The 14,854-nt window shown below is 35.2% G+C and overlaps 2 protein-coding genes across 2 annotated transcripts in view; both read right to left on the bottom strand.

The window, feature by feature from the left end:
* Positions 1 to 6,335, bottom strand: part of ssuh2.1 (ssu-2 homolog, tandem duplicate 1) — a 13,755-nt gene extending 7,420 nt beyond the window's left edge. Inside the window, exon 1 of the mRNA XM_016241559.1 lies at positions 6,232 to 6,335. Coding sequence (XP_016097045.1) covers positions 6,232 to 6,256 — 25 coding nt within the window. The 5' untranslated portion in view covers positions 6,257 to 6,335. The remainder of the gene's footprint in view (positions 1 to 6,231) is intronic.
* Positions 6,336 to 7,377: 1,042 nt separating this feature from the next.
* Positions 7,378 to 14,854, bottom strand: ssuh2.2 (ssu-2 homolog, tandem duplicate 2). Its single transcript, XM_016241573.1, has 14 exons — positions 14,832 to 14,854; positions 14,626 to 14,670; positions 14,278 to 14,330; positions 13,934 to 14,023; positions 13,776 to 13,845; positions 12,605 to 12,734; positions 12,456 to 12,516; positions 12,248 to 12,366; positions 12,084 to 12,146; positions 11,911 to 11,993; positions 10,797 to 10,889; positions 10,592 to 10,697; positions 8,201 to 8,308; positions 7,378 to 7,741 (listed from the first exon to the last, which is right to left on the bottom strand). Exons 2-14 carry the CDS (start codon positions 14,646 to 14,648, stop codon positions 7,598 to 7,600), a joined length of 1,143 nt encoding a protein of 380 aa, XP_016097059.1. The 5' UTR covers positions 14,649 to 14,670; positions 14,832 to 14,854; the 3' UTR covers positions 7,378 to 7,597.

The following is a 14,854-nucleotide window of genomic DNA, read 5'->3' as shown; positions in this document are numbered from 1 at the left end:
AGAGAGAGAGAGAGCGATAGAGATAGAGAGAGAGAGAGAGAGAGAGATTATGACATCTTTGATTTATCCAAGAGTAACATGTTCCTGAATCAACATCCTTTGTTGGACCTGGAAGAACATTCCTATCAAACAGCCTTAAACCTTAAACCAGTGACAGAATTTTCCTATAGTAGTCCCATGATCATCATCCTTGTTCATTCTGGAATATCATCAGGGATCCTGGAATATTTATCAACCAGATTTTAGGGCCTTGGACAAGAAAGAAAGAAAAAATCCAACTCCATCAGTTATGACACTTTATTGACATTCACAACAGTGCTTTTATTTTTTTAATTTTTAATTCCTGCGACCTCTGCAGTGAATGGGTGCCATCAGAATGAGAGTCCAAACAGCTGATAAAAACATCACAATAATCCACAAGACTACTTCACATGACTCCAGTCAGGTCTATGACTTAATGGTGGATTTGTTTCTTACAAACATGCAGCTTTTCACTTCACAAGGTGTTAACTGATGGACTGGAGTGGTGTGGATTACTTGTGGATTATTGGGATGTTTTTATCAGCTGTTTGGACTCTCATTCTGATGGCACCCATTCACTGCAGAGCATCCACTGCTGAGCAAGTGATGTAATGATACATTTCTCCAAATCTGTTCTGATAAAGAAACAAACTTATCTACATCTTGGATGGACTGAGGGTGAGTAAATTCTAAGCTAATTTTTATTTTTAGGTGAACTATTCCTTTAAGACATGTTGCATTGCCAGGCAACATAATACAAACACATTTCTTAGCAATCAGTAGTTGGCAGCTGTTCATTAAGTCATTAGGGTTCTTTCCCTCCAAAGAACTTGTCTGAATGCATCAGTGAGTTATATATACTTCACACAAACATCTTGTTAGGTTCGTGAACAATGCTGCTAACAAGTGGATATAAATATCAGCTGGAATGGGTTTCCTTCAAGAGAGATCATGCTTCAGATTTAGCATGAAGAATGGGCAGAATCAGGCCTGTATGCCAGAGAAACAATGCCCTCAAAATATACAGCAGCAGTGAATGATGGGAGGTGCAGGTCATCTCTGATACAATTCAACTGCTAATTTAGCAATGCACATTCATCAAAATGTTATAGCTAGGAATAAAAATGAGATTGTCCTTTGTGGTGACCATGGTGTAGTTTGTTTATAGCCTACGTTTACCTTTTTGTTTTACTTCTGCTGATTGTATTTAGTCTTCAAAATTCATAAAAGTTGCGTTAATTTGTTAGGATTATCATGATGAACAAAATGTATAAGAATCATAAATGTTTGTTGGTCACAGAGCTTATTTTCTGCAATAATCCAAAATCTAATGAAAAAAATCCTTTTGGGGTTTTTGTCGAGGGAACCAGGATGATACAAACTACAAATATAAGTCACTACTGCAGCACTCAATGGCTCTGTCCCAACTGGCACACTTGCTGCGTGGCACAACTGGCAGACTTGCGAAAGGGAAAACACCCTGAGAACAAGTCTTTCTAACAGTCTGGTGCCTAATAATAGCACCTGCACACATAAAATGCACTGATAACAGAAATAACACATGTAAACAATTGCTTTGGTCTAGATTCATTGAATTAGCCGTTGTGCCTTTAAGAAGCTAGTATGTGATTAATTGTGCTCCTACTGACAGACATGCACTGCTGCTTTGTGAAGCAGAGACCTATTTAGCAAACAGGATACGTTCAATTATAAGATAACATTTGCAGTTAACAGTTTCAGATAGTACACTTTTCCTCAGAATGCATTTTTGCTCTTGCGATACATGAAAGTGTTGTAAGTGAAGTCTAGATAACAAAGACTATTATGCACAAGTAATACAAGTCCTGTCTAAGAGTGTTTTGATGTTATTGCTGAAAAGTACTATTTAAAAAGCTTTAATCTGGATTTGAACCAGATTTTAGACAAAATTTGATGAAAAGTGCACTTAAAGGGAAAGTCATCATTTCCTCACCCTCGTGTTGTTCCAAACCTGCATGAGCTTCACAAAAGAGGCTATTTTCAAGAATGTTGGTAACAACGGCTGATAGCCATTGACTTCCATAGTATTTTTTTGTCATACTATGGAATTCAATGGCTACCGTCAACTGTTTTGTTACCAACATTCTTCAAAATATTCTCTTTTGTGTTCAACAGAAGAAAGAAACTCATACAGGTTTGGAGCAACTTGAGGGTGAGTAAATGATGACAGAATTTCCATTGTTGGGTGAACTGTCCCTTTAATTGTAATGAATGTGGACTTGTAGTGTACTTCAGATCTTAAAAGTATAACTGAAAATACCTGCAGTTGGAATAACTGAAAGAGAGACACTCATGTTTAACACTTAAATAGATAAGTTAATTTTGTAATGTCAAAGTTTTACTTTAAAAAGTACATTTTAAATCATTCTTTTAATATTTGCTTGTTGTGTTTTAAATTATAAAACGGATAGTTCCGGTCCTTGATTCTGATTGGCTGAGTCACGTTCGAAGCTGATGTAAATTACTCTACAAACATACACCTTTGTTTACGTTTGTCTGTTGCTTGGCAACTTTGTTGCAACCACAACTGTTTCTGAGGAACTACATTGTTTGGTGGAAGAATACTGTTTTTGTTAATATCATTACACTTTATTTGCTCCGTTTTATTTTGTGAAACCTTACTACGTATATGGAATAACCGTTTTATAAAAGCAATAAGCCCCGTGAAGCCGTGGTGTACAGTGAATTTATAACAGCTAACCGCTTCGCGTCGTGCTTAACAATGGCCCTTAGCTGTTATAAATTCACTGTAAACCACAGCTTCTTGGGGCTTATTGCTTTAGTAAACTACACTTATTTTTTTGTGTTGACTAACATTCTAAAGCATGTGTAAAGTACTTGATTATTTTTTAACTGTAGTGTTATTCAACATAACATTTAAAGTTAATATATCTTAAATGTACTAAATTGCAACTTCATCATTACAAATGTGTAATTACAAATAGATTTTAATACTTGACATTCAAGTTTCAATATAAATAATGTTAAAGTACATTTTGCTTGCCAATACATTCAGCATCACACTTTAACAATTTTTTTCAAAGACAGTATAAGTATAATTCTGAAATTTCATATAAAGATAATAGCATTTACACAAACGTTACATTCAGGCTACGTTTACACTAGTATGTTTTTGTTTTAAAATGCATAACTTTTGCTATGGTTACGCCTGTCGTTTACACTACTTCGGCGTTTTTGACCCTCGAAAACTTTCGAAAACACTGCAGACCCCGTTTTAGTTAGAAAAACTGGGGTTGCGTTTCTGTGTAAACGGACAAAAACTGAGACTTTTGAAAATGATGGGGCGGCCCCCCACATTTGCTCTGCGTATCCTTGACGACCGTGTAAACAATAACATCATGCACATTGTTGTACCCATAGATATGTATAGGTAGATTCCCTATTCGACTGTGCCAAGCACGTAGACGTGTCCGCCATCTTTAACAGTCAACTTGACGTCATTCACCATAATAATCAATAAATATTCGAAGATGCCACAATTCTGCACAGCCTCTGGTTGTAAAAACCGCCGGGATTTTAATTCTTGAAGAAACGTAACCTTTCACAGGTGAGAATGTGCTGGTTTGTGTTTTTTTTGTGTCATATGATGCGATTTCAAATTTTCCTTTCTCTTTGGAGTGTCACAAGCTCTTGGTGCATAAAGAAGATCTGTAAAGTTGCAAAGACTAAAGTCTCAAATCCAAAGATATATTCTTTATAAAAGTTAAGAGTCAGCCACACCTACCTAAAACGGCTCGTTCTAACACACCCCCACATGTCTACGTCACTGTGTGGGAAGATTTGCATAACGCCGCCCAAATGTTCACGCAAAGAAAGAAGGCGTAACTTTTATTCTCGCTGTAGTATTGTTGCTGCCGCCGCCATGTTGTGGAGTCTCTGTGTGTTTCGTTGTGAAAGCGAAACTACTTTGTTTGGTCTTCCAAAAGAGGACGATATCCGCTTCGTCATGCCTGGAGCTGATCCGTGCTGGTCGCAGAGGAAATACAACAACTTAGAGCTGTGGATCGCCGGATTGGCTTTCACCGTGGATGAAGCGGAGTCAAGCCCGGGGTCGTCACATGTGATTGCCGCAAGCCTCCTTTGTCGAATCCGCCAGCCGCGCCGTTCTCGACAATGTGCATTGGCTCGTTTAGTTTACACTCGAAGTAGATTGGTCCCTCTAAGCGAGATCCCAATTCGTCGGTCCTCCGACGTGACGTCGAGAGTGACCGACTGAGAGGGAACTATGTATACATATCTATGGTTGTACCTGCATGAATGGTAATGTGACATGCGTTCTCGGTTGTGTAGTGTGGACGGAGAACGTTTCTGAAATGCAGTGAAACCGCAAGTGTAGATGAGGATTGTTTTAATTTTAAAACGCTGTTTTAAAATGAAAACGCACTAGTGTAAACAGGGCCTTAGGTTCACACTTAAGTATATTCATTAAAGTAAATTCCATAATTAATACCAGTGTTGGGGAAAGTTACTTTTAAAAGTACCGCATTATAATATTGTGTTACTCCCTTAAAAAGTAACTAATTATTTTACTTACTTTTTGTGGAAAGTAATGTGTAACGTTACTTTTGCGTTACGTTTTAACATCTGGGCTGGGCTGTCTTGATTGTTTTTAATTAAAAAAATAATAATTCAAATTTTGGCAAATGTAAAAGCCTTTTCACACCAAAAGTGAATCAGGCTGAAGGAAATTGATTTTTTATTTATTTTTGCTAATTAGTATGTTTGAATTGGATCATCGAAGGTCAGCATCAAAGACATTGGTTAATAATACTGTAAAGGATATTTGTGTTATTTAACATTTAATTATTGCAGGTTTGCGTCATATTCTGATTTTGGATTTTATTCATTTTGATGAATACCAAATCAGTTTTTGAGCAAGTCAAATGAGTAAATGCTCACATTTAGTCTAGAACTACAGTAACATCATGTTCACACAGCGCACACAACGCCTCTGTACTTACGATTTCTCTCAACATGAGGACAGGAGAGCTGTCAGTCAATAATTGGTCAACAGCTGGTGTTACTTATTTGAAACTACTAGTTACTTGAAAAAAGTAATCTGATTACATAACTCGCATTACTTGTAATGCGTTACACCCAACACTAATACTCTTTTTAAAAGTATTTTAAAGTGTGCGTTCTTGATGAGGGTCCTCAAAATGTCGAATGACTGAGATGTTAATCAACATTTCTCCCATTTGACTGCATATATTTCCTTCTGAAATTATGCTTAGCTCTCAAAACACCATAATTTGAAACACTTTTAGCTAATTATTTCTAAATAGAAAAGGAAGTTTTATTGAATCACATTAAAAATCCCTTTCCTCTTTCTTGTCACCTAAAACTGGAACTTAATAGAATGTTGAGATTGTTGTGCCATAAAATATGATGCAATTAGGATTCAAAGCAAACAAATTACATTCACCCTGCGAACGTTTGAACAACTAAAAAGAAAAGAAACTCTGAGATTCTTTAAAAAAAACAACGTTTTTTGACTCAAGAGTTATGTTTGTCGAGTTAAATTACATAGCAGTTAGCAAGACTGCTGATATTTAATATTAGGCTACAGTAGGCTACTGGAAAAGTTTAGTCAAGTGTTTGCGGCAGTTTCTGTTTTTCGTTGTTTTTTTATTGGAATCCAAATATGGGACGTCCCGTGGTTGAAGACGCAATTGAGAATTGCCAAGAGATAACATGATCCTCGACGTGACTGTTAGTGACTTATTAAGCAATGCGTTTTGTTCGAACAGAATGAATTGCTTTTGTTGCCAAACACATTGATTTGACGTTGTGCAAAAGGAAAATGATCTTTCCAGATCCTTGCAAGTGTCAGATCAGAAGTGAACAAAGCATTTAAACTAAACTACAATCTCTAAAAACATCTTATTGTTATTACTTTAAAGTATTAAAATAATCACTTGAAATGTTGTAGGCTATAGCCTATGTGTTAACGTTGCATTTACTATTATATTTCTCATTTAGGCCTATAAAAACATGCTTTTTGTAGGATACACTAATGTTTGCTTCATGCTACAGATGTGTTTCTTGCAACTAGGCAATGAAATCTTCAAGTAAAACTTTAAGAAAATAAAACAAGCAAAAGACCGTTAGCTGTAATATGCACATATTTCAACATAGTCGTTTACCCACCTGTATCTTCGTCTTTGTCTTCCATAACGCACAAAATGCTGGTGAAGTCAGTTTCACAATGATCCTGGCTCCAGCAGCGCTTCGCATTTGTGTTTACTGAGAGCTTTTCCTCAGTTTTGAACTCTGAAAACTGGTCAGTAATGAAGACACGCCCACGATAATGTTCTGGCAGTCTGGTTTTATTAATATGAAGCCCGCCTGATACAACTCACGAATTACAGAATCCTTAAAGGCACAGTACTCTAAAATAAAATTCTTTAATATAGCTACACGCGTTCGTGCAAACTTGTACGGCTCTGGAATGACATGAGAGTGAGTAGAATCTTTTTAAAAAATAGTTTTCTAGGTAATTTATAGACAGTATAGTATCAGCTATGGTGTAACATGAAATGCCAATTACTGTACAACAAAACTAACCGAAAAATGTATGTAATGTATTTCATATTTTTTAGAACATGATAGACTGTCATAATTGTCTCTGTGTAACAACTTTAAGAACAACAACAATCACAATAAATGTTCTTTATGAGCAGACATGGTGAAATTTGTAAAAGTATGACAAAAGAAACAATATAGCCCTACTGTAACATAATATTTTACCCAAAATCAAAGGGGAAAAAAATGAAATCACCAATGAGATTAAATATGGAATCTCGTTTATGTCATAGCACTTAAAATAAAATAAAAAATATATCTGCAACTTTTTTCATCTCTAAATTCAGACTTTTTTCTCGCAATTGCAGTTCACATTTCGCAATTCTATTTTTTCGCTTCCACCACAAAATTAAAAATTAAAAAGTTAAGAGCGACTTTTTATCTCACGACTTTTCATTTTTTCTCGCAATTGCAATTTTATATCTCACAATTCCAACGTTCCTCAGATCAGAAGATTACGAGTTTATTTCTCGCAATTGCGAGTTAACATGGAAAAACCAAGAAAAAATATCTAAATTTTCAGACTTTTTTCAGAATTGCAAGAAAAATGACAGAACTGTGAGATATAAACTATAAAAATATAAATTGCGTGAAAAGTTATATTTTTCCAAAACGTCAAAATATACATTTTTATCTCGTGGTGGAAACAAGCTTCTGTACTTTTAAGAATTACATACTCAAAATAAAACATTTTGAAAGTTTACAGTAATGTTTTTTTTCATTTGATTTTGGAAAATACAGATAAAGTGAAATGCAGATGCTCTATATGCTCTACCTAGTACATCTAGATATTCTACGTTCTATCTTTTTTCAATTTTCTTATAGTTTCTTTGTAATAATGCCAATGATGTTTAACCATTAATAGAAAGAAGATATAACTCTTTGACGGGTCTAACGGACAGCAACGGCAGCACAGGCATTATACAGCAGTCTAAAGGATGGAGCAACAGCAGCATTTGGCAGGGTAATCCTTGGTGTAGACTTTGTGTTCGGTTCCATATACAAAATAAATGTGGGTTTTCTCATTCCAGGCGTAATGCACTCGTGTGATGGGAATTAGCTCAATGGTCTGCCTCTGGAAAATGAAAGACAGGGTCAGAACATGCTCTGTCTCCATACAATATCAAATTTTCTTCATCAACTATTCCTTACATCTAACATTTCTAAAACAGTTTCACTATTAATACTTTTAGAGAAATAGTAATAAAAGATAAAGCCAAACCACTTAAAAGAGTTTTTCAAGAATGTACAGTGAATTTTATCTGACATGAGCCTATTATGTTGTTGTTGTTCAGCTTTTTGTTTAATATAGTTAAAGTTATCTAGAATCTTGTCAACATTTGTGTCTTGTTTGTATGAATATATGGGAATTTTCAGACTGCTTTCTGACAAGCTATAATCTGGTGGACTGAGCCAACAGGAAGAGGTCATTTAATTAATTCCCAGAAGAACGGGAGGCTGAGATGTGGATTTAAAGAGACAAGCGCAGGTTTTTGGGATTTCATCAGAGGGAGTGTTTGATTTGTTTTAATACCTGTTGCAGAATACGGCAAGTTGTGGCGAACTGAGCCTGGTGTTCCCTCACGGCACTTTCAGACGCTGCGTTTACAGAGCTGTCGGGGAAGCTGACAACTGGATAAACCTGCAGTGATGAGTCAAAACTTCAGTGTCAGTGCCAAACAAACAAGGCTGTGTTGTAAAATGATCGTTGCATTCATATTAGGCGTCAAATCATGTTTTTATTTTTTTTTTTCCAATTACAATCTTTTGCAACTTTTTTTTCCCTTAACCCTCATGTTGTGTTCTGGTCATGTTGACCCAGAGAGGATTTTCTTTTTCCCAAAAATGCTAGTTAATGTTATCACATTGGACTAAACCTTACTGACTTTGCTCACACGGAATATAACAATTTCCCAAAATATGTACTGTATGTATGTTTTGCCATTTTTTCCCACCTTGTTACATTTGTAGTGTTCCTGATCAAAAATGATTGGCCTCTAAAAAATTGCTAATAAATTTCTCATTATGCTATATTATTACCAAATATTGAATTATTAACTTGTATTCTTTCAGTCAGCACATTGTTTTATATTTGTTTTTGGAACTGATTAATTGTAGGCCTTAATGATCTTAGCTTACACACCTCCACAAATAATGCTTTATTGATACTATAATAATGCAAATAAAAATAATAACAAAAAGATTGAATGTAAGATTTGGTGATAATATAGCATAATGAGAGATTTACAAGCTATTTTTAAATTAGTTAAAGGATTTTCAGCATAGCACAAAGGCTAAACGTATTTTTTTATATTTTATATCACAACGCCTCTGTACTTACGATTTCTCTCAACATGAGGACAGGAGAGCTGTCAGTCAATAATTGGTCAACAGCTGGTGTTACTTATTTGAAACTACTAGTTACTTGAAAAAAGTAATCTGATTACATAACTCGCATTACTTGTAATGCGTTACACCCAACACTAATACTCTTTTTAAAAGTATTTTAAAGTGTGCGTTCTTGATGAGGGTCCTCAAAATGTCGAATGACTGAGATGTTAATCAACATTTCTCCCATTTGACTGCATATATTTCCTTCTGAAATTATGCTTAGCTCTCAAAACACCATAATTTGAAACACTTTTAGCTAATTATTTCTAAATAGAAAAGGAAGTTTTATTGAATCACATTAAAAATCCCTTTCCTCTTTCTTGTCACCTAAAACTGGAACTTAATAGAATGTTGAGATTGTTGTGCCATAAAATATGATGCAATTAGGATTCAAAGCAAACAAATTACATTCACCCTGCGAACGTTTGAACAACTAAAAAGAAAAGAAACTCTGAGATTCTTTAAAAAAAACAACGTTTTTTGACTCAAGAGTTATGTTTGTCGAGTTAAATTACATAGCAGTTAGCAAGACTGCTGATATTTAATATTAGGCTACAGTAGGCTACTGGAAAAGTTTAGTCAAGTGTTTGCGGCAGTTTCTGTTTTTCGTTGTTTTTTTATTGGAATCCAAATATGGGACGTCCCGTGGTTGAAGACGCAATTGAGAATTGCCAAGAGATAACATGATCCTCGACGTGACTGTTAGTGACTTATTAAGCAATGCGTTTTGTTCGAACAGAATGAATTGCTTTTGTTGCCAAACACATTGATTACCAAATATTGAATTATTAACTTGTATTCTTTCAGTCAGCACATTGTTTTATATTTGTTTTTGGAACTGATTAATTGTAGGCCTTAATGATCTTAGCTTACACACCTCCACAAATAATGCTTTATTGATACTATAATAATGCAAATAAAAATCATAACAAAAAGATTGAATGTAAGATTTGGTGATAATATAGCATAATGAGAGATTTACAAGCTATTTTTAAATTAGTTAAAGGATTTTCAGCATAGCACAAAGGCTAAACGTATTTTTTTTATATTTTATATTATATATATATATTATTTTACAAAACAAATTATCGTATTAATAAATATTATTATTAAATATACATATTTTAGTTTATTATGACCACTTCCAACCTTTTCTAACCTTAGAATTAAACAGGCCATTTTTGCTGCTGCACCTTTAAGAAACTGCTTTTTTGCATGTGAAATTAGCAACCGTTTTGAACTCTTTCACTGGTCTGTATGTTTGAAATATGCTGCTTAGACTGAAATAATCAGAGATTTGGTTAAAAATAGACTACTGAGAAACATTGGCATCATTTCAGGTAGAAATGTAGAGCTGTAGGTGCTACACAGCGGCCCACGTTTCTATTTCAACAAATTTGGTTTCAATAAATGGCCTTTATGGACTGATTTTGAGTTCAATATGTTTCCATATTTCTCAAAAAACAGGAAATTGATCATGTTATGACCCCATTAAATAACAAGGCATCGAGAGCTCCACAGTGTTTTTGCTCACCACTGCAGCCATATCAGTAAGAAGTCTCTCTCCAGTAATTTGATCAAGAAGCTCAACCGGGAATCCCGAACCCTTGTCAATCACAGCCACGTTCATGTTGTTCTTCCTGAGAAGATAAAACGAAGAAAAACAAACAAACAGATGAATAAACAGTGAACTTGTTAAATTGTGTTGTGAAAATGGGTGTTAACCATCGTCTTCTCACCATGTCATTTTAAGTTTGATGAAACAGAGGAGCTTTCCTTGCCCTTTGCATGTTTTGCAGGTGATTGAACCGACTCCTCCACAGGAATGACACCTGGAATACAGAGAATTGAATGAGTACTGTATTCTTACATCTTCTGAGGAAAATGTGACTGGTTTTGACCCGCACAAAACCAACAGCCACAATGCTGGGATGTTCTGGGTGGTTGCCAAGCTAGAACAGACTAATGGGACACCATTTCCGCAGTGGAGTAAAAAAATATAAAATGAGAAAAATGAAAGTTAAAAAAGAAAGAAAGAAATAAGACGGTAAAGCCAGATTTGCATATTGAATATATTGTTTATTTTTGCACTGGAACTCTATATTGACCAAATTAGCATCAGAACCAAAGCCGTCTATTTTGGATACTAAATGTACAAATCAATTTTTGAGGAATGTCATCATTGCTATAGTAGCAAGTTAATTATTAAAGCACCCTATCTGAATGTTATTTTTCAGAAGGTATGGATAATGCCCAACACATTTTTGTTTAATAACAAAACAAAAGAAGTGCACTTAAAAATTATTTCATCATTATTGACTTTATAAGAAATATTTAAGTCAATTTTGCCAAAAGGAGGAAGACGCTTTCTCTCACATATTTTATTTCTGTTCTTACACCAAACAGTTCTGGCTTTTAGCATCCTTATTTCTTGTGTTTTTTCCGGACATGCAATATTCTGGCCAAGGCTCTTTTTCACTATGTTTCCGGCAATAATAAGCAGCTAGATTATGACTTAAACTTTATTTCGTAAGATGGTTAAATACAATGTTCACACAGCAAGGTAACTTAAATTTAAACCCAACTGTAAAGTATTTGGATAATTATCATCACTTAAAACATCTCCTCCAATAAAAAAAGCTTGAAAACATCCTGCATTATAGAACAATTTTTGCACACATACCAGCTTCATCACTGTGTCTGTCACGAGACTCTGTTCATGAGTCAACATATTCTGTTACACCAAATACACAAAATAATGATCTTTAAAAAAGCATCATATGACCCCTTTAAATATTAAATTAAATAAATAAAGCTATACAGAGTTTTCTAATCAGAGGGTTGACTTCATACCTAATCATGCCAGAGCCCTGACACATAATACAGCGCTGATCGGAGGAAGTTCGACCCATGCCACTGCAGGATCCACATCGAGTCTGTAACAACAGAATCAGTATAATGAAAGAATAGAAAGAAGATACAGAAGGAAATGATAAAATGACATCTGATCGTCATACGGTACTTACCCTGCCTGAATTCACGCATCTACTGCAAGCAGATCTACCGAGATTCAGGCATGAATGACAGCCCTGTATGTTGAATCCAACAACAACAACTAAATTAATCAAGATGACTTTTTCATTGAACTTGATGAATGGAAAACTGAAAAAAAAACAAAACAATGTTTTACTTTGACAGTGGATGTGTGAGGAACGCGGACGGATTTCTTGCAGTCTTGGAAGAGGGAAGGGATGGGCACCGGGATGCTCCACGGAGCAGGCGCCACTCCGAAACCATCCACCACCTGACCTGATAAATGAAGGGACATAAATATTTAAACATATCATTTAATTTAGAATTATATATACGTATATATGGTTTAGAACGACTTTACTCACCATTGTATGGTTCACTGTCCCATTCTGTTGTTCTGGACTCAGTAAAAGTCTCCAAACGGTACTATTAGGAGAAACAGATATCCAAGTTATATGTAGAGCATGGCACCCATATACAGTTGGATGTGATGTATGTGAAAGTTGCTGCTGACCCGATATGTGTTGAGGGACTGCAGGTCTGTGAACACCATCTCTTTGGCAGGTTTAGAGCTGTAACAGCATTTGCTGCTGGCATATTTTATGAAGGCCTCCTGCGCAAGTTCTTCAGCAATCGCAGGAATGCTGAGGACATGACATGTGAACTTCAGCTGGGTTCGCAACTTTTGATCAGACACTAAATCAACCACTGTAGCAAATTAAATTGAAAATGTTTAAAGAACATTTCCATTATTTGAAAAATGAACATTAACCGAAATAAAATAACATATTAAATAACTTATTTCAGCTAGCTGCCAAGAAAACCTTTCTCATGTTTATTTAGTGTAATGTTGAAAATTTAAATAAAACTTAATAAAAGCTATAGACATATTTAAAAATAAAAATGACAGAAAAATGACAATAACATTAATAAAACCTGAACTAAAATTAAAGCAGAACATATACAAATAAAACCTAAAACTAAAATAATATATCAGTGATACTGAAATAACACTGATATGTATGCTGCACAGAACAAATTATAGATACAAAAAAATATAGATGGAAATGTAAAAAAAAAAAAACTATTATTTTTTATTTACCAATGCATTCATTAAATTAGCAATAATAATAATTTATTAAATGCATTTATCCTTACATTTATTTATTTCGGCTGTAAGCTGTTATTTTTGTATTTATTATTTTTTTACATGTTTATTTCCTATTTCAATATGATAATGAGAGGGATTGGTTAGTTTAGCCCACTGGCTGATCGATCAAAGTTTCTTCTTGCTGTTACCTGGTTAATCTGCATTTAGATTCCTTGCACATTTTAAATTAAGAGTCTATGTTGCAGAACACCTGAGCATCCACGAGTCTAGCGTTCAACGACTCAGAAACAGGGTGCAGCTCATAAATAAACCCAGAATTGCCTCAAGAATACCAGTTAGGCAAGGCAGGAAAAAATCAACGCGACCAAATGAAAGAGACTAGACAAAGCATAGGCATGATTTTAGGTTATTCATCCGGGAAAATTGTAAAATTTCTCAATATTGAATTAATCATTTTATCCCTAATGTACCAAGATAGAGACCAAGTAATGTACACTAGGTTTAGAATGGATGCTCAATCTGCTTTAAACTGAGATAGTGAATCGTTTTATTGTATAAGTGCTGGAGTTCTTACTCAAAGCGTCTCTCTGGAACTCTGGACGGGGCTTGTGGTTGAGCCGCTCCAAAATCTGACGGTGGAATAACTGTGGATGTAATAAAAAAATTCACTGTCTCGTTCATTACCAACATTTTGCTCTTCGTTTCAGCTGAAGCCACAGAAACGGTTCTCACCATTAGGTCCCAAACTCTCATATCCAGGAACGACAGGCATCAAATCTGCAGGAGGAGCCGTCGCCCCATCATTCGGCACTGTGTTTGGATCTGAATGATTTACAGCGCACATTTATTTCAACATACTAACTTCTTGTTTCTCAGCAGTTGCTCATGCTATGAGGATACAGTAGAAAGGGACAGGAAACATGCTTCTCTAAAGTTGCTGACTGAAGCTTTTGCTGCTATTTTGAAGTTTTCTGTTTAAATATGAAAGTATGTTCTACTTAGACTTTACAGTGAACTGCTCATGCACGAAGGTTAAGTGATTTGAGTGCATCTTTTGGAAATAATTGTATGATTACCTGCATAAGATCCAGCAGGACACGATGGACCAGGGTGGGCTATATCCTGGTCACTATTACAAAAACAAAACAAAACATTGATATTGTTATTATACATCACAACGCTGAAAAAAGGGCGAAACCACAGCCTCGATCTGAAGAAATAAACACTTAAATGCCTCATTGCCATTGACAAGTCCTTATTTAGCGACTGAAGCCTTAGTTCGTCAGCTTTTATCGCAATTTCCAAGATAAAAACACGCTGCCGTGTTTATGGTATTTTGTAAATTGCTGGCGATTCTCAATTAAAATCAGCATTCGTGTTGTTTCTAAGGGGCTTCATAATTAAGTTAATTTTGCCAAACATACCTCAGCAGATGCGTCCTGTCCATCCTCGCTAGCGAGTTGTGTGAACTTTCGTTTCGTGAGAAGTGAGAATTACGGAAGAAGGAGGGAAAACAGCAGTGTAACCTGAGACGATCTCACGAGTTCACATCAATACAGAAACATTCACGTCAATATTAAATCCCCTAAGCTCTATATGACTTTAAAATAAGAAATAGATAGACAGAAACCTTGCATTTGGAGTTTGAGCAGA

This window comes from Sinocyclocheilus grahami, unplaced genomic scaffold, assembly GCF_001515645.1.
Source record: "Sinocyclocheilus grahami isolate Dianchi unplaced genomic scaffold, SAMN03320097.WGS_v1.1 scaffold626.1, whole genome shotgun sequence".
Classification (NCBI taxonomy): Eukaryota; Metazoa; Chordata; class Actinopteri; order Cypriniformes; family Cyprinidae; genus Sinocyclocheilus; species Sinocyclocheilus grahami.
This window is presented reverse-complemented; position numbering and strand designations above follow the sequence as displayed.